The following is a 26381-nucleotide window of genomic DNA, read 5'->3' as shown; positions in this document are numbered from 1 at the left end:
TTCTATGCTTTTATTTTCTATTCTACTGTTTTATTTTCTATTCTACTTTTCTATTCTATTGCTTTATTTTCTATTCTGTTTTATTATATTCTTGTATTTGAATTTGATTTTGTTTTCGAATTCGATTTGAATTTCAGAAGTGATTTTGTTTAGTTATTTTGGATTTGTTTTATTTGTTACTATTGTAATTCGGATACATCTGAATCTCCGAATAACAAAAAATTCATCCGAATTTTGATTCCAAATTAAACAAATCACACATGTCTAGTGAACACCTCAAACTCGATTTTGTGTTCCTCGAACCATTCTTGAACTATTTTTGGGAAAAATGGCATACATAGCAGTAGTGCATCTTTTTTGTATTTATGGTAACACATTGTCTTACAATAGGCATTCGGTACAACCAAGACTCCTCCAGTGAGCGAGGGATTTCCATGGTGAACAACCAAAATGGTCTGTCTCCATCCAACTTGGACCACAGCCACAGTCTTATGAGCAGCGAAAGCAAATTAATTCCAGTAGTAGGGGGCTCCCTTCCACCCGTCAGCACGCTTACTGCTCTGCACAGCCTGGACCATGGACAGCATACAATTGGACAGACACAGAATCTCATCATGGCTTCACTTCCCAGTGTCATGACAATTGGCACTGATGCAGCACTTGGACCAGCATTCAGCAATTCTGGACCATCAACATTAGTGATAGGTAAAAATATAGTCAATGCCTCTTTATGACCCAGCATGAACAATAAAGGGCACAGCTCTTTTGTGCACGAATTAAAAGAAAAAATGTGAGGAGAGAAAAGAAGGTTACAAAAGTATATAATATATAGAAAGGTGCAGCGCTACAAGTGACAATAACAAGGAATCAATAAAATGAATACATGATAATATGATATAAATAGTTCCAATAAAAATAGGATAAGAGAAGTTAAAATAAGTAAAGGTGACTCTTGTGCTCTGACAACTCTGGATCCGGTATAGGTGCAATAATGGTGATAGTAATGCGCACTCACCGGACGTGCATATTAAATGCGCCTTATATAATTATTCCAGATGTCATCAGCATGGAGAGTGGTCAGGAACTTATGAGTTCTTCCCTCTAGAGGGTAGTAGGTCATCAGACAGGATCCTTTTAAGGAATTACAGGTGATCCTCGTCCTTCAGGATTCACCTTTCAGGTGCCTGGTAATGCTCCCTGGATATGTAGGTATCCACTGCAGATATAAAGATTTCTCCTGTAGTAGTGTATCTAAAAATTCAGAGAGCTCCCCCAGAGGGTAAGAACAAGGACACTCCCGTAGTGTAGTAAGTGTGAACAAAATTTATTTGAAGTTAAAAAGAATCAATGCATCAATGTAAAAGGAGGAGTCACATCACGCAGTGACGTCACGCCAGAGCAACGTGAAGCTCCAGTGGCCATCTTTAATACTGGTTGGTCAGTACTTGCTGTCTGACACACTGTTTTTTACATTGATGTCTGATGACCTACTACCCTCTAGAGCAGGCATGTCCAAAGTCCGGCCCACGGGCCATTTACGGCCCGGGAGTCGGTTTAATACGGCCCTCCAACAGCCCTCCCTGCTCTGTGTAATGTGGCCCTCCCTTCTATGGCAGACAGTCTTCTGCTTGAGAGCAGAGGGCAGTGCGCATGCCTGACTGCGGCGCGTTCTCCCTGGTCTGTGTAAATGCGGCTGTTGCACGGCCCTCCCTTCTGTGGCAGACAGTCTTCTGCTTGAGAGCAGTGCACATGCGTGACTGCGCCGCGCTGGGAGTGACAGAGGGCGGTGACGTCAGGGCCGGGCTTCCAGCGTGAAGTGTGTTTCTCTTCCCCTCCCGGCTACCGAGCAGAGACTTCAGCTCCAGCTACCTTTTTCACCCTTCACATTAGTGCAGGTAAGTTTTTTTTAAATTTATTTTCAATACATTGTGAAAACTCAGCTGTCAGTTGGTCTTAATGTTATGAAATGAAAAGTATGTCGTTTGCAATTAACTTGGCATAAAATAATTTATTTGCATTTAATTGTAATGGTTCAAAGAATGTTCGGAAAAATGTTCGGCCCTCCACCATGTTCACTTCATCCAATCTGGCCCTCTTTAAAAAAAGTTTGGACACCCCTGCTCTAGAGGGAAGACCTCATAAGTTCCTGACCACTCTCCGTGCTGATGACATCTGGAATAATTATATAAGGGAGAAAGGGGAAACAAACTCTCCTGCGCTCTGAGACTCAGGTGGGTGGTGAATAGATGGAACGAGAACTGGAAGATACGACCACCAGTGCATATAGGGTTGTGCAGCTCCAAACAAGGCTGGGGAAGCCCGACCAGTACTGCAAAGCGAAACAAAAACGAGAAGCGCACCAACCTTGCACATTACCTCAGTAACCAAATTTTATTAAATACAAAATGATACTCACAAATAGCGAAGTAATTCAAGCATGTAAATCCTCAAAGGAACTTGAAAGTTAGGAAGCCTGCGTGAGTCCCATCATAGGGGTAGTCACCTAAAGTACAGCTGACGCATTTCGAAGAGCATATGATGGAGGGATGCCCTTCGAAACGCGTCAGCTGTACTCTGAGTGTCTACCCCTATGATGGGACTCGCGCAGGCTTCCTAACTTTCAAGTTCCTTTGAGGACTTACATGCTTGAATTACTTCGTTGTTTGTATCATTTTGTATTTAATAAAATTTGGTTACTGAGGTAATGTGCAAGGTTGGTGCGCTTCTCGTTTTTGTTTCGCTTTGCATAATTATATAAGGCGCATTTAGTATGCGCGTCCGGTGAGTGCGCATTACTATCACCATTATTGCACCTATACCGGATCCAGAGTTACCAGAGCACAAGAGTCACCTTTACTTATTTTAACTTATATTATCCTATTTTTATTGGAACTATTTATATCATTATATTATCATATATTCATTTTATTGATTACTTGTTATTGTCACTTGTAGCGCTGCACCTTTCTATATATTTATGATTCTAGGTGATATTGGTTACCTGTTTTGTGCATAGCAGTTTTTATATACATTTATTTCTAATTCTAAGGCGCTCGCATTTTTTGTTTATATAAGGTTACAAAAGTACCTGTATTGCTGACTTTATTGGATGTCATAGTGACTTTTGCAGATTTTAATTTTGAGCACATTTATGCATTGCATTAACAGGTGGAAAATGCATGTTTTACTTTGTGCTGCTGTAATGCATGGTACAGGGTGGGACATAGTTTTTCCTTTTGTTTAGAATGGCACCCACCTGTCCTCACTTTCCAGCAGTGTAGCAGATAACATAACATATGGAGATATAGGATGACAATGCTATCTATCCCATGTGGATATTTATAAAGGTGATCTGTTGGTGGGAAACCGTGTCCTCCTAACTGTGGGAGTGAGTTCACCGATGTGGAAAACCTGGTCTAGTGAAATCTTTTGGCTAAAGTGCTAGGACACTTAGAAACAATGGCAGGCTGGCGTCTCTCCATCTTAATTAAAACCTAAAAATTGGCAACTTATTTTATAACTGTTCCTCTTTCCGGAGCACAGGTATATTATAGTGAATATCAGATGGCAGAATCGTTTGTGGCAGAGTCACCTGTCTGCCATCAGCCTATGGCATATTCAAGAATATCATTAATGAATCATGTTTAATGTAGTCTAACGTCACTTCCACTTTGTGTTCCAGGTCTTACATCCCAGTCTCAAAGTGTTCCTGTGATCAACAGTGTAGGCAGCAGTCTGACGACGTTACAGCCTGTCCAGTTCTCTCAGCAAATCCATGCTTCACACCAGCAGCCAATAGTACAACAGGTCCAGGGTCACATGACACAAAACCCCTTCATGGCCACAATGGCTCAGCTCCAGTCTCCACATGGTAAGAGTCTAACCCTGCAAAAATACGAATGTTAGCCTAAATCAGACATGTCTAAACTGTTATCATTTCTCTGCAGCTCTGTACAGCCACAAATCAGATATTGCCCAGTATGCATCTGCTAGCTTCTTCCCACAGACCATGGTCATCACAGACACATCAAACTTGGGAACACTCACTAGTCTAACACCCACCAAACAGGTAATTCCATGTCAGTCGCATGCAGTGCTAATATTTACATTTGGAAGAATGTATGAATGTGAATGATATATATAGGCACACTTGGAATAAGGTAGGGTGAGAATCTCATGTCAGGTAGAGCCCCCTCGGTGACCTAGGAAATGGCAATCTTTAACTTTCTCACCTGTCTCAGATGCTTCAGCACTGTCCCAGGACATATTTTATGAATCCTGGCCAGTTTCCAACACCACATATAAGGTGCACGGTCAGGTGGAGTGATCTTCTGTCCCACAGTTTATTTTGTGCAGCAGGAAAAGGCAAAGTGATTCAGCAGCTGGAGAAACAGATTCTTACAGTGGCTTAATGGTTAGCCCTGGGGTTCTTGATTCAAATCCTTTCCAGGACTTTATCTGCATGGAATTTGCATATTCTCCTTGTGCTTATGTGGGTTAATGCCAAGTACTACAGGTTCCTCCAATACTCCAAAGACGTGCGCTTTACGTACTATAAATTCACATTAGTCCTTGCTCTCAAGGTGCTTACTATCTTAAGGTCCCATTATCACATGCATACATCCAAAAAAACAAACACATACTAACCTACTAGCATGTCTTTGGAGTGTGTGAGAAATACAAGAGTACCAAAATAACGCTCTGCAAAATCCATGTAGTTTCCTAGCTGGGATTCAAATTGAGGACCCCAGTGCTGCAAGGAAGAAGTCACACTGTGCTACCCTCTCTTTCTATGCCATGAAGTGTAGGGCACATGGCAGTGAAGAATTTAAGCCACACTCAGTATTCAGCACAGCGTAACATAGCCTACTTTTACCTAACATTAAAGTGTCCCTCTTTCTCAGCTTCAAATGTTAGGAGGTATACAGAGGTGGAGAAGGGGTTTAGGGTGGGTGTTTGTGTGTGCTTTAGTTCTAATGCTGCACACTCATATACTTACCATCTCTACACTTCACAATTCTCTCATTATGCTGCTATTGTGGTACATTAAGTTCCTACAAGTTTATTTTATGTGTTTGTGGGGGTTGCCATTTTGGTGTTCACCCCAGGCAGTAGAAGAGCTAGATTCACTGCTGGTAAAATACACAGTCTATATGAATAAAGATTCAGGAACCATGTGTAGTAAAAAGCTTGTTCTGTCATTGTAAGAACAAATATTGAGAAAAATAGCATTAGGTTATGCCATGTGTTGGGAGAGGAAACCGTGCCTACATTGTTGAATGTATTCTGTCATCAGGTCCACTCCTTGCACAGTAGTGTACAGGAAGACACTCAGGGCTCCCAGCTCCAGAGCCAAGACTCCAACATCCTGCACCTCTCTTCAAGCCACCGCCTCTCCCCCAGTCCAACAGGTAAGAATCATGTTGCAGTTAGAATCTACATTAAATTGCTCCTACCATAATCAATCATATCTATAAAACAAACATATACAGTATGTGACATCATGAAAGATATTTTGTTTACTCATACAGTGCCAACACAAACCAATTATTTACAAAAACAAAGAGCAATTTCTATTAGTTCCAAAGTACAATATAATATCAATAGGACATGTTCTAGGACCAATTGAACTGGAAACTGATTCGCTTCGTAAAGCACAACACAGAGTGCACTCATTTATGCCAACAAGGGAGAAAAATACACTCCATTCAGATAAAGCTCTGAGGAGAATCAATCCCAAGATTTAAGACTTAAGGCAACAAACAAATGTTTCATTAGGGAAGCTAGCACTTCAACTATTTGGATAGAATGGAATTGGGATGGTAAAGTAGCCTAGGGCTACAAAGGCATTTACATCTTTTACCAATAACAAATGTAACTACTTGTTGATGATTTTCTAGAGGAACATAGATTATAGTGTGCAGGCAATGAGAGGCTACTAAAAAAAGTTCAAAGCAGAACTTCGACCTCCAATTGAAGCTGAACTCCAGGTTTACAATAACTTTAAATAGCTTGTTTAGCACAAGTGAACCATTTCCTTTACTAATTTATGCAGCTGCTGTCAGCGCTGTATAAATTGTATATATCAGCCACATATTGTATACAGCGCTGTTTTCCAATAGCAGTACAGTGACTTCCTGTCTACTACCAGAATAAAATCGAGTTGGGATGAGTGCTTCTCAGCCATTCACAGCCTTGTAATTTTATTCATGAATACAAGATTTCCTCTGACTGGCCAAAGTGGAAAGGAGGATGGATGATGTCCCAGTCTCCACCTCTACAAATCAGAGGAAGTCTTGTACTTAATTGATAAAAAAACAAGACTACCTGTGAATGGCTTACATGCACTCATGCCGCCAAAATTCTGTTCTGGCAGCAGACAGGAAATCCCTGTAATGCTGTCACAACATAGCGGCCACATCAATTAATAAAGGAAATAGTTAGTTTGGGGCATCTTGGCCCAAATTAACTATTTAAAGTGAAAGTAACCCTGGAATTCAGCTTTAAGAAAAAAAAATATAGTTGCTGCACTTAATTATAAGTGTATCTGCACTTACAGTGTTCTCATAGAACCCCTTCAAACTCCCAGAAATACTGTTAATCCTGCTAATGAAGTCCACCAAATGCAACTGTGATGGCATGTGAATGAGCTCTGAAAAAAAAAAAGTATGTACAGACAGTTTCTGCTGTCCACTGCAAATTAAAGTTTATATTCCATGAGATGCCCACAGGTTTGCGTTAAAGGCTAAATCCACCTTTCTTAAAAAAATAATAAATGCACATTTTTTTTGCAGGTGAAAAATGTGCCTTTTTTTTTTCTCAAACATGCAGATGGTCAATGTAGATGTTTGATTGTACCTCGTACAGGTAGGCAGTTACTGGGTGACAGAAAGACTCAAACTACTATAGCACTCACTAGCACCCTAGTAGTTAATTGAGAACTATAAGCAGTCTGCCACAAAAGGTACTTGTATTTCATTCATTCATTCACAGGTGTCTGTGAATGAATGACAGCTTTGTCAGCGGAGCCCCACGTAGCCACATTCTTTTCAAATTTTCACAGCGGGTGCGGGGAGAAGATCCCTGGCCTGCTGTCACAATGATTAGGGGGATTGGGGAGAGGCTCCTGGTACCAGGAACGGGACCATGTTACATGTTCCACCCTAAAAATGGATGTAACATGTTCCCAAAGGTGAACTTAGCCTTTAAGACCAAGGTTGAGTGGCACAATAAAATGTAGAGCTTGGCTATCTAATGTACCCAATTTAACGTATTTATGATTGTTGAAATGAAAGAAGACCAACATGTTGATCTTGTGACCTTCTCTCCTGCACAGCAGCATCAGCCGGTTTGGTACACTACCAGAATTCCAGTACCCCCGACAGCCATAACCACCTCCTGTCCCCATCACACAGCACCATAGACAATTACATGTCCACGCAGATGGCATCTTCCTCACAATGAAAAGACTTCAGCTCTGGAACAGATTCACACCTGCAAACAGCATTCCTGGACTCCCTCTGATGTGGTCAGAGCTGAACAGCTTTATTCAAAGACAGAGTGGACATTATGAAGATTATCACTCTCAGATGAATAGCCTTGCACCAGTCAAGTCTGCAATGAACCATGATTTGTGAAATGAGCACATAAACTGAAAGTACACAATGGCAAAGTGTTCATAAACACTTTTTTTGTATGCGTCTGTCAAGGGAGAAGATACTGAACTACCTGTCAAGGAGACCTCAGTTCTGTTCTGATATGCCAGTTCATCAAAATTATCAAGTTATATTTTTCTTGGTATAACCACTGGGTTCATATTGTTGACCTGTGTCTTTCTTGTCTGATTCTAACTCCTTACCCAGCTGTTTATCCTTTTAGAAACTGCTTTATTCGTATTCCTGTCTTAAGTCCTAATGGTCTGAGTTAGTCTCATTTACAAACTGTTTATTCTTCCTTTTCTTCTTTTTCTTCATTTTAAAGCCATTGGTTTCATGCTCCTGCCTTAAATCCTTTGGGTTTGATTGACTTTCATTGACCAGCTTGCTGTCTTTTCTCGATTCATGTTCTTGCCTTGAACCTCGATGGTCATTATCAGTCCCTTTGTTCATCCCCTTGTCCTTTTTCTTCTTCTTTTTGTTTTTCTTTGTAAGTTGATCATTACTGGGTGTGTCTGAACTCTGCACTGCAACTGGACATAGAGCACTGTGTTTTAGAATGTCTAACCCTGACACAGCTGCTTCACGGCATCGACGCTCATTTTCCTCTTCGCTGTCCTCACTGCCAAACACAGAATGAGAAATACTGTGAAGTCCTTCAAAGTTATAAAAATTCAGGTGATGAAAAATGTGTAGAAAACATCATGCTTATAAGTATTCATTGTGAGTGTTTAAAGCAGATTGAAAGCTCATTACTCCATCTTCAGTTAACAGTGGTCTGTTTAGTAAATTTACGGTCACAAGGAAGATACTATTACACAAAAATGCATATGACCAATTAAAACTAACCTGGAAAATCAAACTCTCTGAATTATAGAGAGCGTGTTGTGTTTAAGTACAGTGGATATAAAAAGTCTACACACCCCTGTTAAAATGTCAGGTTTCTGTGATGTAAACAAATGAGACAAAGCTAAATCATTTCAGAACTTTTTCCACCTTTGTGTGATGTGATCTATAAACTGTACAACTCAATTGAAAAACAAACTGAAATATTTTATGATGGGAAGTAAACAAACAACTAAAATAATGTGGCTGCATAAGTGTGCACACCCCCTTATAACTGGGATGTAGCCATGTTCAGAATTAAGCAATGACATAAAAAAAAATCGACTTAAATAGGAGTCAGTACACACCTGCCATCATTTAAAGTGTGTCTGATTAACTCCAGATAAAGTTCACCTGTTCTGTTTTTCTTAGTCACATCCTACAGCAAAAGCCATGGACCGCAGAGAGCTTCCAAAGCATCAGAGGGATCTCATTGTTAAAAGGCATCATTTAGAAGGGTACAAAATAATTTCTAAGGCTTTAGATATACCATGGAACACAGTGAAGACAGTCATCAAGTGGAGAAAATATGGTGCAGCAGTGACATTATCAAGAACTGGACATCCCTCCAAAATTGATGAAAAGACCAGAAGAAAACTGGTCTGGGATACTGCCAAGAGGCCTACAGCAACATTAAAGGAGCTGAAGGAATATCTGGCAAGTACTGGCTGTGTGGTACATGTGACAACAATCTCCCGTATTCTTCATATGTCTGGGCTATGGGGTAGAGTGGCAAGACGGAAGCCTTTTCTTAAAAAAAACCCAAAACATCCAAACCAGGCTAAATTCTGCAAAAACACATCTGAAGTCTCCCAGAAGCATGTGGGAAAATGTGTTATGGTCTGATGAAACCAAGGTTGAACTTTGGCCATAATGCCAAAAGATATGTTTGGTGCAAAAACAACACTGCACACCACCAAAAGAACACCATACCCACAGTGAAGCATGGTGGTGGCAGCATCATGCTTTGGGGCTGTTTTTCTTCAGCTGGAACTGGGGCCTTAGTCAAGGTAGAAGGAATTATGAACAGTTCCAAATACCAGTGAAAATTGCCACAAAATTTTCAGGCTTCTGCTAGAATGCTGAACATGAAGAGGAACGTCATCTTTCAGCATGACAATGACCCAAAGCATACATCCAAATCAACAAAGGAATGGCTTCACCAGAAGAAGGTTAACCATTTATCCTCCTGAGGATTTACCCCACTTCCTGACCAGGCCATTTTTTGTGTTACAGCGCTGTGTTACTTTAACAGTTGTGCGGTCATGCAATGCTGCGCCCAAATGAAATTTACGTCCTTTTTTTCCCCACAAATTTTGCTTTCTTTTGGTTTTTATTTTTTGCGTTATAAAAAAAAGACCGACAATTTTGAGAAAAAAAAATATTTTTTACTTTTTGCTATTAAACATGTCCAGTAAAATGTTTTTTTAAAAAATCACATTTCGGCATAAACTTAGGCCAAAGTGTATTCTGCTACATGTCTTTGCTACAAAAAAATCCCAATACTTGTAAATGAATAGGTTTATGTGAAAGTTAAAGCGTCTATAAATAGCGGCATATATACTGGGATTTTTTTTTTCATTTTTACTAGTAAAGGTGGTGATCAGCGATTTATAGCAGAACTGCGGCGAGCATTCTGACACGGGGGGGACTGACTTGGTGTTACGGACATCCCCAGTGACACCAATACAGTGATCAGTGCTAATAAAAAGCACTGACACTGTACTAATGGCACTGGGCAGGAAGGGGTTAACATCGGGTGATCAAAGTGTTAACTGTGTGCTGTTTTACTAGAGGCTGTGTGTTAGTGCTTTACTGTAAGCACACTGCTTTGTATGACTGTGCTGTGCACAGCCATGCAAAGCAGTGTGCACAAGCTGACAGGGAGAACTGTTTTGTTTACTAACAGTTCTCCCCCGTCAGAGAAGCTCGGCAATCACCGGCTGGGACCCGGTGATCAACAGCCGCGGGAGCACCCCTTACCCAGAAATGCAAAATCACATGTATATATACATGCGTTTATGCGCACCCATGCCGCCCTGTAGCAGTATATCTGCCATAGGGTGGGTGGGAAGCAGTTAAAGTTTTGGAATGGCCCAACCAGAGCCCAGACCTGAATCCAATCAAAAATCTGTGGGGTGATCTGAAGAGGGCTGTGCACAAGAGATGCCCTCACAATATGACAGATTTGGATTGTTTTTGCAAAGAAGAGTGGGCAAATATTGCCAAGTCAAGATGTGCCATGCTGATAGACTCATACCCAAAAAGACGGAGTGGTGGAATCAAATCAAAAGGTGCTTCAACAAAGTATTACTTTAAGGGCGTGCACACTTATGCAACCATATTATTTTAGTTTTTTTACTTTTACTTCCCTCCACCTAAAAGTTTTCAGTTTGTTGTTCAACTGAATTGTACAGTTTATAGGTTAAATTAAAAAGGTGGAAAAAGTTTAGAAATTATTTGTCTTATTTGTTTACATTACAGAAATCTGACATTTTAACAGGGGTGTGTAGACTTTTTATATCAACTGTATATATACTACTGCCAGTTAAAGTGATTGCAGACACCTTGAAAAGAAACTATTCTGTTTAAAATAGAAATGAAAGACAAAACATGTGTATAAATATAAAAAAAACACTATACGGTGCATTCATAAAGTATTCAGAACCCCTTCTCTTTTTTCAATGTTGTTATGTTGCAGTCTGATACTACAGCTGTTTATATTCAATTTTTTCTCAATCTACACTCAGTACCCCATAATGACAAAGTCAAAATGGAATTTTAGAAATGTTCGCAAATGTATCAAAAAGGAAAAACTGAAATATCACATTGGCATAAGTGTTCAGACCCGTTGGCTGCATTCACACTTGAGTGTCTTGTAGCTTGAAGCTCCAAAAAAGCTCAAACTTAAAAAATCAATTGTTCTCTATGATGCCTATTCACACTTGAATAGGCATCTTGGTGCGAACAGGCACCATAGAAAGCAATTGAGTTTTTAAGTTTGAGCGTTTTGGAATTTTGAGCTTCAAGCTACAAAACACTCAAGTGTGAACGCAGCCTTAGCAACTACACTTGAAATTTAGCTGAGGTGCCTCCTATTTCTCTTCAATTTTGCTGAGATGTTTCTACACCTTGATTGGAATCCACCTATGGTACATTAAATTGATTGGACACTTTACAACATGACCATGATCCTAGGCACATTCACAACTCTGTGAATGTCCTAGAGTGCCCAGCCGGAGCCCTGACTTGAACATTTCTGGAGAGACCTGAAAAAAAGCTATCCGCCATCAGTCCCCTTCCAACCTGACTGCGCTTGAGAGTATTTGAAAAGAAAAATGGAAGGAAATCCCCCAATCCAGGTGTTATAAGGCTTGTCCTATCATACCCAAAAAGACTTAAGACTGCGATTGCTGCCAAAGGTGCTTCAACAAAGTGCTGAGTAAAAGGTCTGAATAATTAACCACTTCCTGTTCGGACACTTTTACCCCCTTCCTGTCCAGGGCAATTTTCAGCTTTCAGCGCTATCACACTTTGAATGAAAATTGCGCGGTCATGCAACACTGTACCCATATGAATTTTTTACCATTTTTTGAGTCAGAGAAAGCTTTATTTTGGTGGTATTTATTCACCGCTTCGATTTTTATTTTTTTGCTATGTAAATGAAAAAGTCCAAATATTTTGAAAAAAAGTGTTTTTCCTACAAAATTTTGCAAATAAGTAATATTTCATCATAAATCTTGGCCAAAATTTAATCAGTTATCTTTTTAGTAAAAAAAAAAAAAAGCCAAATTAGTTTATAACCGAAAATTATAATTTTTAAACATTTTTTATTTTATTTCTTTATATTATTATTTATGGGTTTTTTTTTAACATACTGTCACCCTAGCAGTACAGTGTCACCATGGTGACACTGTACTACTTGTGGGGGGTGATGTTTTTTTTTTTTTACACTGATTGCTTTTACACCCATATAGGATGTAAAAGCAATCATTTCTCCTTAACTCTGTCTGTTTTTTGCAGCCATTGAGAACTACTGAGTGAGCTGTGATTGGTCACAGCTTGTCACATGGTACAAGGCTGTTGTGAATAGCCTTGTACCATGTGACCTCTGTGATCATTCACAGATTTCACACGTAGTAAGCAATGATGTCACAAGTGACATCTTGCTTACTACTTTGCATGCGATCACTGATTGGCCAATCAGTGATCACATGATCGGGACCTCGTACAGAGGTCCCGTCTGACGATCGGTGTTTCACTGTGTCCGGAGCTCCCAGGAAGCGCGCACAAGCAGGGTGCGGGGAGGCCGTTTATAAACGGCCACCCGACCCTGCAGTGCCACCATCCGGCCGCTTATATACAACGGCCGGACGGGAGGTGGTCAAGCACATGTGATATTTCAGTAGTGGTGCACCGAAATCGAAAATTCAGGATGCACTTGGTTTAAAATCGAAACCGAAATGAACAGTTTTTTTTAAGAAATATATTTATTTATATTTAAAATTGTATTCAACTTTTTAAATAACACTATGAATGTAAATGAATAGGAGTTTAAAAAACAATCCAATCATGTAAAATAACTTTTATTGAAAATAACACAAAAATTGGACAGAAAATAAAATTAAATATATATAAAATGAAAAGACTTAAACAGAGACCTTTTTTCATTGAAGTCAATGGAACACGATTCTGTATTGAAGTCAATAGGGGGTGTTTTTTCATTGAAGTCAATGGGACACGATTCTGTATTGAAATCAATAGGGGGTGGTTTTTTCTTTGAAGTCAATGGGACGCGATTTTGCATTGAAGTCAATGGAACACGATCATGCATTGAAGTCAATCACCATTATTTTTCTATCGGAAAAATGTCGATAACCCTATTTTCAGCTGATAATTTTCAGTGGCCGATATATCGGTACATCACTATATTCCCTTTTTTTCTTTTTAATAAATTCACAGACATTTCTAAAATTCTGTTTTACTTTGTCATTATGGGGTACTGAGTGTTGCAACATAACAAAATTGAAAAAAGTGAAAGGAGTCGGAATACTTTATGAAGGCATTGCATACACCTTTTTCTCCCTCTTTTTCTAAGTGATTACATACCCTCTGTTCTCAGCTGCATAAGAGCTGGGGGTCAGCTAGAGAGCTGACCACATTGTGCTTTCATGCCTAGTGTAGTCAGTTTTTAATAGGAAAGCAGAGGAACTGGCAGGAACAACAGGGATTTCACACAAAAGGAAGCAATACAAAGAAAACAGGATACTTTTTCATACAAGTATCTGGTACAGCAGGTACATATCAGAAATTTGAAATGTTTGGTTTCTTTGAGTTGGCAACATCAGTTATATTGGTAGGGGAATATAAAAAAATTAATAGTTGTAGGACTTGTCTAGTTAAGCATTGTGTACCAGCATAAAGTCCATTTCTGTTGTGTGTCTGAAACAGTTCCACATTACTGGCTAATTCCACTAATGTACAGTATATTCTAGACTTTTGCCTGGCTCTTACTTCAGTGAGTTTCACATTTTTCAGAGGTAACTATAAGCCCACTGAAATGTCAGTGCAGGTGGAATTATCTATGCCTTTCAAAGAATATTGGAAAAACAAATTAACCATTCTGTCATTACAGAATTGTGTTCAGCATACAAATATACCCCACATAACTGAGAAAATAATCTTCTGTAAATATATTACTATTTATATAGTGTTACATTGTATGCTGCACTTTATACTTCCACAGTATAACAACCGAACAATAAACAGAATTACATTTTTTTTTCAGTGATTCTCTACTGCTACTAACAGCATAAAGGATTTGCATAAGTTTTTTCCTTTTTTCTGGATTCATTGTATTATGTAAAGCAATGCTATCAAACTTGTCACATACTGTTGTTGGTGTATTTATGTGATAGAAAAAAAAAGAAAGAAAAAAGATGGTAAGATGATACATTTTTTTTTTTTACAGAGCTTTACAGTGTTACTAAACCCACAACAGTAAAATCAGTCTGTGTATGCAGTAAAGCTTGTTATACTCGCTGTAGAACCTAAGGAGTTAATCCTCCACATTGTGTAAAAAGGATGTTTGATCCTGTCTTCACTGATCCTCCCGTTCTTCCACCATCCCCAATTTATCTCCTGATAAAACAGAGGTTTGAGGACAAGCTGCACATGCTCAGTTTGGTGTGTATTGCTAGAGTTTTTTTTCTTTTCTTGAGAGAGTGCATGTGATAAGCACAGGGCCAATCAGCACTGTCAAGACAGAGGGTCAGGGGTCATGCAGCCTTATAGGGGAGAATGAAATCTCCTCCTACAAGCTTTAACCAGTGACCTGCTGGATACTGATAGAATTCACAAGACTGCTCTAACTGCTGATGAGAAAAAGTATTTAGCAGTTTATATTTACTAAAATAATTGTATTTCCATGTTGTGTGTACTGTGGGAGACCAGATATAGTGAATGCAGGGTCCTGGGTTTAGTAACACATTAAGGACAACTTTAGTAATTGTTCTGGACATTAATACTGACAGTTTTATAGATATGAAGCACCTATCCTTATATACATCAGTGGTTCCAAATTAATAATAACTACTGCAATAGGGAACAGGCACAAAAAGATACACTCAGCATCTTGTCAAACAACTGTTCTGTTTATTCAGCACATTTGAAGTTTTTTTATACACATGATCATGTAGGTATCACATTAATATTACAGGGTTTTTTTTCTGTAATCTCAAACAAGCTTTGTAAATTCAGCACTTTGAATAGACGACAAGAAGACTGCTGATAGATGGGAACAACCTATGTAGGAGGATTGGTTTCATCTCTCTGTATCAACTGAGGCCAATCACTTCACTTGGTATATGCAAGGGTATACAACCACTTATAAAGTGACACTGTTGCAGCCCCCCCCACCAAAAAAAAACCAAAAAAAAACCCACACTCTTAAAGCAGGCTGTACAGCAGATCGCTGTAAAAAAAAAAAAAAAAAAAATTATATATATATATATATATATATATATATATATATATATATATATACATATATATACACACACACACACACACGTTTTTATTATTTCTACTCCAGCAGTCTGCATCTCCTATCTGCACTTTGCACTCTCTTGAAATATTACAGCCTTCAATAGATTCTGCAGCATTCATTCAAAGGTGTTGGATGCCTGCATCCTTTGAAGCATTATGTGATCCCATCTTCTGACCCCATGACAGTACACAGCAGTGACATAAGCATCAACGGAAGGAACAACATGCGACAGGAACGCAGGAATTCAACACTCCCTGTACTGGTACACAAAGTGTTGAGTCTGTAGTGGTAAAAGTGAACATATGACATTAATTTGATTTTGTATGCTATTAACAAAAGTAGCCATCACACACACCATTTTTTCTGTTGGACTCTCCTATATCATCACACCATGTGACTTTAAATATCCACTGATCAAAAATCATCACTATTGGAAACTCTACTGCTTAAAAAAAAGTTTCTCCAAGTTTTATATTTTGCAAGTGATTCTATTTTAAAATCTTAAAAAGCTAGGAAACAATCCTAAAGACGTTCAAAACAAGGGGGCTTACCCTTTGATATAATAATGATAGTTTAGCTGCTTTTAAAACTGGAGAGTTTCCTTTTTGCCTACTACTGATGAGTATGTTTTAAACAGATAAGAAGAACTTGGGTATTTGGAAAACTAATGCAAACATTCTGAAGGAAAATGACAAGTTGCATTTTGGAGGGAGGTGCTTTTTGAACAATGCATAATAGAGTAAACATCAGCTCAGCCTTGAAACATTGAGGATGGTGTTTTAACTATAGTCCACTGAAAAAAAAATAAAACAAAAAAACAAAACTACAAAAAAAAAAAAATCACTAGATATTACACTTGCTCTGTAGTGCAGTTTAGCATTGGTATAGTGTAAGAAAAGAAAAACAATAATATGATTAGGTCTATAAAAACAAGGTAGTGCTATGATTTTTGAGTCCTTAATTACAATGAAAGCATCTTATTAAAAAAAACTGGGGGGGGGGGGGGTAAGAGAGTTACCATTGTTCACTTGTTTTAAAGGGTTCAGCCTCCAGAGCTGCCATCCTGACCTTGTATGCATAATCAATTGAATTATTGACCTGGATTAAGCATCCAGGATGTGTAGGAGTTCAAACTTGTCTGATGTCATTGGCTACATGCGTATTCTGGGTAAGTGACATGCTAGATACTCAAGCCAGGACTGGGGCAAAAGACCTGGAGATTGCACCTTAAAAAAAGGATGGCTTCATATAAGCCTGTTAGTGTACAGTGCACAGGGTGAATGTAAATTTATAGTGTGTCTATCCTAAGCTACCAGTGTAAAATTATATTTGTTATCAATGTGTTTTAAAAATATAATTGTGAAATTAAGTACTCCCAATCTCATGTATATATCTATATTAGTGAAAAGAATCAAATCAAAGGCTGCAACCAGATAATTGTGCTCGCACAACCTATATAAAACAACAGATATAAAAAAACTACTGCTGCGCCTTCATAATTTAACACTTAAATAATTAAACATCTTGCTACCACCCTGTGAACAATAAAAATCCACCACATAATAATAAGGTAAATCATTAATAATCAATGTCCTCTTTACTTCTAGTGATATAAACTGCTCATATTATTCCAATTCTTCTTAGTTTTTACCCGTGGTATTCTTATTTATTCCTTGCAGTGATTCCTACCACCATTCATGATATGGGCTCACCTCTAATAGTGGACCTGCCAGATATCAGACCTGGGGGATGCTGTCCATGGGAGGCTTTGAGTAAAAGGAATCCACAGCAGCCATGTGCAGCAGTAGTTTTTTTTATATCTAGTGTACAGGTGTAAGATTTATTGTTAAAATGTACTTATTTAAAAGTTATTCAGTATAATATTTTTATAAAAGGGGGCAACAAGCTAACAATTTGTTTTTATTATTTATAATAAGAGCTTAAAAAAAATTGAGGTAGTTGATAAATAATAAAAGTTGGCTTTGGTCATATTGTTGTTGAGCCACATTCTTTAAATCTACACATTTGGCTGCCTATGAGACATAAAACATCCACAACGATACAAATGTAATACTATGAATAATTATAGAGAACTTACTTCTCCAAGTTATAGGAAGCTAAAGCTGACGGGCCATCACTTTTTTAAAAACGAATACAGCAATTGTACACTGCTCAAATAAAAAGGAACACTTTTTAATCAGAGTATAGCATCAAGTCAATTACACTCCTGGGATATTGATCTGGTGAGATAAGTAGCAGAGGGGGTTGTTAATCAGTTTCAGCTGCTTTGCTGTTAATGAAATTAACAACAGGTGCACTAGAAGGGCAACAATAAGACGACCCCCAAAACAGATATGGTTTTACAGGTGGAGGCCACTGCCATTTTTTCCCTACTCATCTTTTCTGTTTTTCACTAGTTTTGCATTTGGCTAGGGTCAGTGTCACTACTGGTAGCATGAGGCGATACCTGGACCCTACAGAGGTTGTACAGGCAGTCCAACTCCTCCAGGATGGCACATCAATACGTGCCATTGCCAGATTTGCTGTGTCTCCCAGCACTGTATCAAGAGCATGGAGGAGATTCCAGGAGACAGGCAGTTCCTCTATGAGAGCTGGACAGGGCCATAGAAGGTCCTTAACCCATCAGCAGGACCGTTATCTGCTCCTTTGTGCAAGAAGGAACAAGATGAGCACTGCCAGAGCCCTACAGCTCTAGTGGGCCCTGTGCTTACTGCCTGGCACCACAGAGCCAATTGGCATTTGCCATTGAACAGCAGAATTGGCAGGTCTGCCACTGGCATCCTATGCTTTTCACAGATGAGAGCAGGTTCACCCTGAGCACATGTGACAGACGTGAAAGGGTCTGGAGAAGCCGTGAAGAATGTTATGCTGCCTGCAACATCGTTCAACATAACCGTTTTGATGGTGGGTCAGTGATGGTCTGGGAAGGCATATCCCTGGAGGGACACACAGACCTCTACAGGCTAGACAATGGCACCCTGACTGCCATTAGGTATCAGGATGAAATCCTTGGACCCATCCTGGTTTCATCCTGGTGCGCGACAATGCCCTGCCTCGTGATGAGAGTATGCAGGCAGTTCCTGGAGGATGAAGGAATTGATACCACTGAATGGCCCCCATGCTCGCCTGACCTAAATCTAACAGAACACCTCTGAAATATCATGTTTCGGTCCAGCCGATGCCCCCAGGTAGCACCTCAGACTGTCCAGGAGCTCAGTGATACCCTGGTCCAGATATGGGAGGAAATACCCCTGGACACCATCCTTCATCTCATTAGGAGCATGCCCTGACGTCAGGTATGCATACAAGCACGTGGGGGCCATACACACTACTGAGTACCATTTTGAGTTGCTGCAATTGAAATTTCAGCAAAATGGACTAGCCTGCTGCAGCATTTTTTCAATTTGACTTTCAGGGTGTCTTTGAATTCATTCTCTGTAGGTTGATCATTTTCATTTCCATCAAACGATGGGGTATCCTTACGTTCCTAACACATTACCCAGTCCATATCAGTATAGATATCCAGCATAGATATTTTTTTCCATTTAGATCTGATGTGTTTTCAAAGTGTTCCTTTAATTTTTTTAAGCAGTATACATAAATTATTTTGGTTTATGCTAGGAAAACCTTGCCACCTCACCTGGTAGAATATGCTGCCCTGCGCTTTGGAAGGGCAGAAGCTGCCACAGTGCCAGGATCCCCAGGAATGGATGTGCTTAATAACCGAAAACCTTTCAACAACAGAATAGGGAGAGAGTGTGAGTTGACTTAAATCTAATATTTAGCCCAAGTACAAAATGCATTAACAAGGAGAAAAGGTATATTTAAAAAGGCAGCAGAGTGACGAAAAATCAACTAGCATCTAAATTATAAACATTCCATAAAGCTTAATTTACAAAGCTTTACCACCAGGATACGGATCTTAACTGTAGCCATGTGACTAATTTTTTAATTTCATGAACCCAGCTGAAAATAAAAAGAACTGTCACTTTTTACAAATATCTTTATAGTAATATCTTTAGTAACAAAAACAAAATATAATATAGCAAACCTCAAAGCGTTCAACTCTCTCTGTTAATGGGCTATTTAGCTGGCATAACTGGTCAATTAGTGGTCTTATTAACAAAAACTGCACTAGAAATGTATAAAGTATACTACAGAGCACAGGCCCCTTTTTGTTAGACTATTCCATACACGTAAAAATGAAATAGTGTTTTAACAGAAACAACAGACTATAAAAATACTTGCAAATAAGGATAAAACTAGAAAAAAAAAGTTTATTTAATGGCTACAGACATGTTAGGTCATTATTTTTCCATTTAAAGTGTATCAAGCTAAAACGTATTTTTACGTTTGGGAAAGGCAGGAGTTAGAACCTCTGTCATTTTTTTTTTAATTTTTTTTATTTAATACCTTGACACCAACTGTATGCAAATATGCGGCCTCTCAGCTGCTAGGCCTTGACGCCGAGCGGCCGCATATTTGCGTATCAATTGAAAACACATATGTGCAGAGAGCGCATGCCCTGTGTGCTCCCAGCAGATATGTCTGTGTCTCACGGAAAGGTCCTGATCTCCCCTTGCGATTGTGACCCGGTGTCCGAAAACCTTTAAAGGGCTGGGAGGCGCTGGCGTGAAGAGGTTAACAAAACTTTGGGGTTTTTTTTACATACTCACCTGTAAAATCAATTTCTTAGAGTACATCACAGGACACAGAGCAAGCTATACTCATTACTATCTGGGTAATGCGACACCTACAGGTGAATGGACATTGGCCAACCAAAGTCCCCCCTCTACAGGTGCATCTCAAATTAGATCATCAAAAAGATAATTTATTTCAGTAATTCAATTCAAAAAGTGAAACTCATATTTTATATAGATTCATTACACACAGAGTAAAATATTTCAAGCATTTCTTTCTTTAAATTTCGATGATTATGGCTCACAGCTAGTGAAAACCCAAAATTCAGTAACTCAGAAAATGTGAATATTACATAAGACCAAAAAAAAAACAAACAAAAAAAAAGATTTTTAATGCAGAAATGTTGGCTTACTGAAAAGTATGTCCATGTACAGTATAGTATGCACTCAATACTTGGTCAGGGCTTCTTTTGCATGAATTACTGCATCAATGCAGCGTGGCATGGAGGCGATCAGCCTGTGGCACTGCCGAGGTGTTACGGAAGCCCGGGTTGCTTTCAGCTCGTCTGCATTGTTGGGTGTGGTGTCTTGTCTTCCTCTTGACAATACCCCACAGATTCTCTTTGGGGTTTAGGTCAGGTGAGTTTGCTGGCCAATCAAGCACAGTGATACCATGATCAATAAACTAGGTATTGCTACTTTTGGCAGTCTGGGCAGGTGCCAAGTCCTGCTGGAAAATGAAATCAACATCTCCATAAAGCTGGTCAGCAGAGGGAAGCATAAAGTGCTCTAGAATTTCCTGGTAGAGGGCTGTGCTGACTTTGTACTTGATAGGAGCAACAACAGCAAATTACATCACTGACTGTGGAAACTTCACAATGGACCTCATGCAACTTGGATTCTGTGCCTCTCCACCCTTCCTCCAGACTCTGAGTCCCTGATTTCCAAATGGAATGCTTCTAACATCGTCTCTGGTGCAGGAGTGGCTTGACACAAGGAATGCGACAGTTTTAGTTCATGTCCTGGATATGTCTGTGTGTGGTGGCTCTTGAAGCACTGACACCAGCCGTAGTCCACTCCTTGTGAATCTCCCCCAAATTCTTGAACGGCCTTTGCTTCACAATCCTCTCAAGGCTGCAATTATTCCTGTTGCTTGTGCACGTTATTCTATGATACTTTTTTCCTTCCACTCAACTTTCCATTGATATGCTTGGATACAGCACTCTGTGAAAAGCCAGCTTCTTTAGCAATGACATTTTGTGACTTACCCTCCTTGCAGAGGGGTGTCAATAACTGTCTTCTGGACAACTGTCAAATCAGCAGTCTTCCCCATGATTGTGTAACCTACTGAACCAGACAGAGATCTTTTAAAAGCTCAGGAAACCATTATAGGTGTTTTTAGTTAATTAGCCGATTAGAGTGTGACACCATGGGGTTTATTTACTAAAGCTGGAGAGTCCAAAATCAGACTCCCTTCTGCATAGAAACCAATCAGCTTCTAACCTCAGCTTGTTCAATGAAGCTTTGGCAATGAAACCTGGAAGCTGATTGGTTTCTATGCAGAAGGGAGTCTGATTTTGGACTCTCCAGCTTTAGTAAATAAACCCCCATGAGTCTACAATATTGAACTTTTTCACAACATTCTAATTTACTGAGATACTCAATTTTGGGTTTTCGCTAGCTGTAAGTCATAATCATCAAAATTAAAAGAAAGAAACAATTGAAATAGATCACTCTGTGTAATGAATATATGTAGGAGTTTCACATTTTCAATTAAATTACTGAAATAAAATTAACTTTTTGATATTCAAATTTATTGAGTGCAACTGTATATAACCCCTTCCCATACAGGAAGTACCTCAGTTTTGTAGCAAGCATTGAAAATCCCAGAAAGAGGCGCGGGACCTCTGTGTCCTGGGATGTACTCTAAGAAATGAATTTTTACAGGAAAGTACATAGAGAAAAATCCAATTTTCTTTATTGTACATCACAGGACACAGAGCAGGCTATATTCATTACTATCTGGGATGTTCCAAAGCAATATACTTGAGGGGAGGGAGACACACTCACAGAAACCGCTATTAGACCAGGACCTATTCTTCCACTGCAACACTGCAACCAAAGGCCGTATCCTCTGCAGCCCTAACATCCACCTGGTAGAACGTTGTGAATGTATGCACAGAAGACCAAGTGGTGGCATAGAAAACCTGAGCCACTGATGCTTTACGAATCACCCAAGAGGCTCCCACAACTCTGGTAGAAGGCACCCTAACCCGAAAGGGTGGATCCTTTCCCTTCAAACCATAGGCCTGAATGATTAACTGACAGATCCAATGAGAAATAGTTGCTTAAGATGCAGCTTACTCTTTCCTGGCCGCTTCCGGCAATACAAATAAGGATTCCGATCTTCTTTCCTCTGATATCTATGGATGCGAGAAAATCTCCCATCTGCAACGAGGCCACTACTGAACGGACTGATTTCATCCGAAACAGAAGGACAACTAGAGACTGGTTTAAAGCCTTGAGATCTAGGATAGGCCTCACATCTCCATTTGGCTTTGGAATCGTGAATAGTGTTGGGTAGAACCCTGCAAATCTCTCGCATGAGGGCACCTCCACAATCACTCCTTGTGATAACAAGCGATCGAGGGCTTGAAACAACAAGTTTCTCTTCAGCTGATCCAAGGGAATATTCAACCTCAGAAAACGAGGAGGGGGGAAAACACAAAATTCTAGTCTGTACCACTGAGAAACTGTGGAAATCACCCACTTGACCTGGATCCCCTCCATCCATACATTTAAAAAATACAGAAGCCTTCCCCCCACCCGCACGAGTGGAGGCGCCTCTTCATAAGGATGGCTTAGAGACTACCTTAGCGGGCTTCTGACTCCAGGGCTTCTTCTGCCCCTGTCCCTGAAGTTTGCCTCTGGACCCAGATGCCTGTGGCCATCATAACTACCTGGAAGAAGCAGAGCTTGCAACAGAGGCACCTGCTGCTTTAAAAGATGGGTGCTTACTTCTCGTTTTAACCAGAAATAGGGTACTTTTTCTCTCTGAGATTTTATGGATATACTTATCCAAATCCTAGCCAAACAGTTGCTCCCCATGAAAAAGGGAATCCAGCCAGCAGTTTTTTGCAAGGCAATTCAGCTGACAAACTTTTTAACACAATATTCTACACATGTGCACTGACAACAGAGCCAACCACAAAACCAGCTGAATTCAGTATTTTAGGGCATTCACTGCAAAGCACAAGGCGCAGGGTAAATCTGCTACCTTCTCAGCAGCAACCTTTCCCTGACCAGGGAGATTCCTAACCAACCGTTTAACACGGTCCTGCAGGGACTGATAAACCCCAATTGCCACTACAGCAAGTTGCACTGCAGACCCAGTCAGAGCAAACAAAGCTTTTAGCAATGACATCTGGGCATTTTCTACTGGACAGGTTAAATTCCTATTCAACAGCCAGCATGCTCCATTTCTTAACCAATTTCTCTTCCAAGGGATACAAGATGGAAAACCTCTTGAGAGGGACAAAGATAATATCTAAAAGAGGGTGCAATGAAAAGGCTTGAGTGTTCTGCAGAGGCCGCAGCGAACCCAGAGAGGAGCAGGAAGCTTCAGATATCTTCAATGGAGGCAATTTAAATCCTACATGGACAATTTCCATTAGAGATTGCACCAACAATCTCTTGGACTGTGAAGTCAAACATGCAAGGACCTCCTCAGGCATTGACTCCCGAGTCCTCTGCCTGACCCTCCACAATGATGGATAAGCTCAGTGGCTCAGATTAACCAGTCGTCCATGGTCTGTCAGCAGAACCCAGACTAGGATCCTCAGAACCTGACGGCGGCACATGTGCCCCTTCCTGCTGTAAGTCCACCACGCCGCTTTCTGGAAGACATTGCTTACTCAAAAGCGCAATAACAAATGCAACCGGGGCTTGTTTTTGCACAACAGCCAACCTGCCAGTTCAGCACCCCACTATGCAAGGCTGTAAACCAGCATCAGCAACTATCACAGCCTAACAGCAAGATGCAACACTTAAACCTGTACATAGTCCACATTGGCCTCCTGTAACCACACCCAAGTACTCACGTGCCCAGATGGATAGCCTGCTCTGTGTTCCTTGCCGTAGCTAACAGAAGACCGACATGGAAGACACTGCTTCCCTAAGTAACACGGCTACCTTTGGCTTCTGAGCGCTAATACACGTGCGTGGTGGACTACCCCGCTTGCCCTATGCTCTGGCTTGTGGCCCTTGCAGGTGCTCCATTACTAAATATCAAGAGTCCATCTGTTCATTGTCATGACTTCAAGCAAGTAAGACATGTTGCCAAGAATACACAGAGCTCTCAGAGCATAACTAACACCTGATGCCCCCTATTGGCCAAATATAAAACAACAGGCACCAAGGCTGTGATTAAGCTTTACTGCTGTAATTGCACAGAAAAGATCAGTACTTAAAAATGCATATATTGCAAAAAAAGAGTATTGAGACTACCCTTCCAAGAATGCATTTAAAATACATCTCTTTTTCTTCTCTTACTCTTGAGAAAACCAAGGGGGTCTCTTGGACCCGTACAGCACCCTGCCAGAAACACCTTGGTCATTAGAACATGCACAGGGTTCTGTGACACATTGTCCAGCACCAAAAAAAGTCGCATTACAGGCAAAACCTTATTGAGTCCTTCCATACGAGGCTCAAGTAACATTTATCTTAGGGTTCAGCCATCCAAATGGATCCGATCAGTCAGCCCCTTGATTACTAAAAGAACAATTTTTGGAAAAGCAGTGTTCTCACAGAGTATAATATCCGTGACCATCACCTTCAGACACTGGCGAAAAAACTGGAGGTACTTCCTGTATGGAAAGGGTTATATAGAGGAGGACTTCCTCTTTGGTCTGCACATGTCCATTCACCCATATGTGGTGCAAAACCCAGATAGTAATGAATATAGCCTGCTCTGTGTCCCATGATGTACGATAAAGAAAGGCAGTTTCCAGATACATCAAAAGAAACCGGTCAAAAGAACATACATCCATGGGTACAAGACCACTGTCATTTTTATCTTAGTGTTTTTGCTGAGAATTAGCCACACTTCCTGTGCCATTATAATGGCGCAGTACGCTTTCATAAGTGGCACATTAACAGAGCAAATATACCTGTTTCAAGTCTATCTGCACCAGTTTCTATTTCAAAGTGAAATAGAACTCCTGTAAATGTTAGGCTGTCATTTATAGATTGAATTAAATCCAACTGCTAAATACATATGGTTTGTGAAGAGCTTACAGTTCACATGGGCTTTGTTTATTGCCAGCCGACATTCTTGATAGTAACCGAGTTCATACCAATCCCTATTCTGTATATCCATACTTATCACACTTTCTGTTTATCCAAGTTACATGTAAGTGATATTTCCTGCCATTGGAAGAATAGTTTTTTTCTCTCTAAAACTTGAATAAAAAGATTGAAATACAGAGTGAAATAGAAACTAGCGCAGGGTGTGTACCTGATTAACAGAGTACGGCAGTTTTTCATATAGAAAACTGGCGCAGATCCCCCCAGGTGCGAACATGTCATAGGGATGTAAGGTGTCAGCAAACAGCTCACATCCCTCTCTCTGCCCATGCAGTGATAACACACAAGCATAGACTGCAAAGGGTTAGAGTTAACAAGCTCCCCCTCCCTCTGCTCTGGGCCAAGCGGGGACAGAGAGCTGCGAGGTATGCAGCTTTCCATTCTCTGTCCTTTGTGCTAACTGTGACGGCCACAGCATATGCTCCATGTTCTAAATTTAAAAGAATTGTGCAAGCTTATTCCCCCACTGTGACTCCATTAGGGTGACTTACTCTCCCTATTATCCCAGTGGCCACTGTCACCAAGACAGAAAGTGATTTGCCACCAGAACAGGAATACAAGAGAAAGCTTCTACTGGGGACATCTGTTTCAATGATACGGTCAACGATGAATTCCTTCACTTTGGAGAGATTTCCTCTTTTCTTCTTGTGACTTCAGGTTAGGACATAAACAGAAATTTTCCCAATGAGACAGAGATAGCAATAAAAAGTGTTTTAATCATTCTCTTCCTTATACAAAGTAAAAAATAAATTGGGCTTTACATATACT

General features: G+C 40.0%; 2 protein-coding genes across 2 annotated transcripts in view; one reads left to right on the top strand and one right to left on the bottom strand.

The window, feature by feature from the left end:
* The window catches only part of HNF1A (HNF1 homeobox A), a 44680-nt gene extending 36076 nt beyond the window's left edge, over nucleotides 1-8604 (top strand). The window contains exons 5-9 of the mRNA XM_089653281.1: nucleotides 391-705; nucleotides 3683-3871; nucleotides 3948-4069; nucleotides 5297-5411; nucleotides 7337-8604. Of these exons, the coding sequence (XP_089509407.1) occupies nucleotides 391-705; nucleotides 3683-3871; nucleotides 3948-4069; nucleotides 5297-5411; nucleotides 7337-7464 (869 nt within the window). The 3' untranslated portion in view covers nucleotides 7465-8604. The remainder of the gene's footprint in view (nucleotides 1-390; nucleotides 706-3682; nucleotides 3872-3947; nucleotides 4070-5296; nucleotides 5412-7336) is intronic.
* Nucleotides 5497-26381, bottom strand: part of CUNH12orf43 (chromosome unknown C12orf43 homolog) — a 35600-nt gene continuing 14715 nt past the window's right edge. The window contains exons 5-6 of the mRNA XM_089653278.1: nucleotides 19250-19340; nucleotides 5497-8277 (exon numbers count right to left, since the gene is read on the bottom strand). Of these exons, the coding sequence (XP_089509404.1) occupies nucleotides 7911-8277; nucleotides 19250-19340 (458 nt within the window). The 3' untranslated portion in view covers nucleotides 5497-7910. The remainder of the gene's footprint in view (nucleotides 8278-19249; nucleotides 19341-26381) is intronic.

The sequence above is a fragment of the Staurois parvus genome, unplaced genomic scaffold, assembly GCF_062004578.1.
Source record: "Staurois parvus isolate SC_StPar_1 unplaced genomic scaffold, SC_StPar_1.0 ptg000704l, whole genome shotgun sequence".
NCBI classification, from domain to species: Eukaryota; Metazoa; Chordata; class Amphibia; order Anura; family Ranidae; genus Staurois; species Staurois parvus.
Note: the sequence above shows the minus strand (reverse complement) of the source record. Positions and strands in the feature narration are given on the sequence as shown.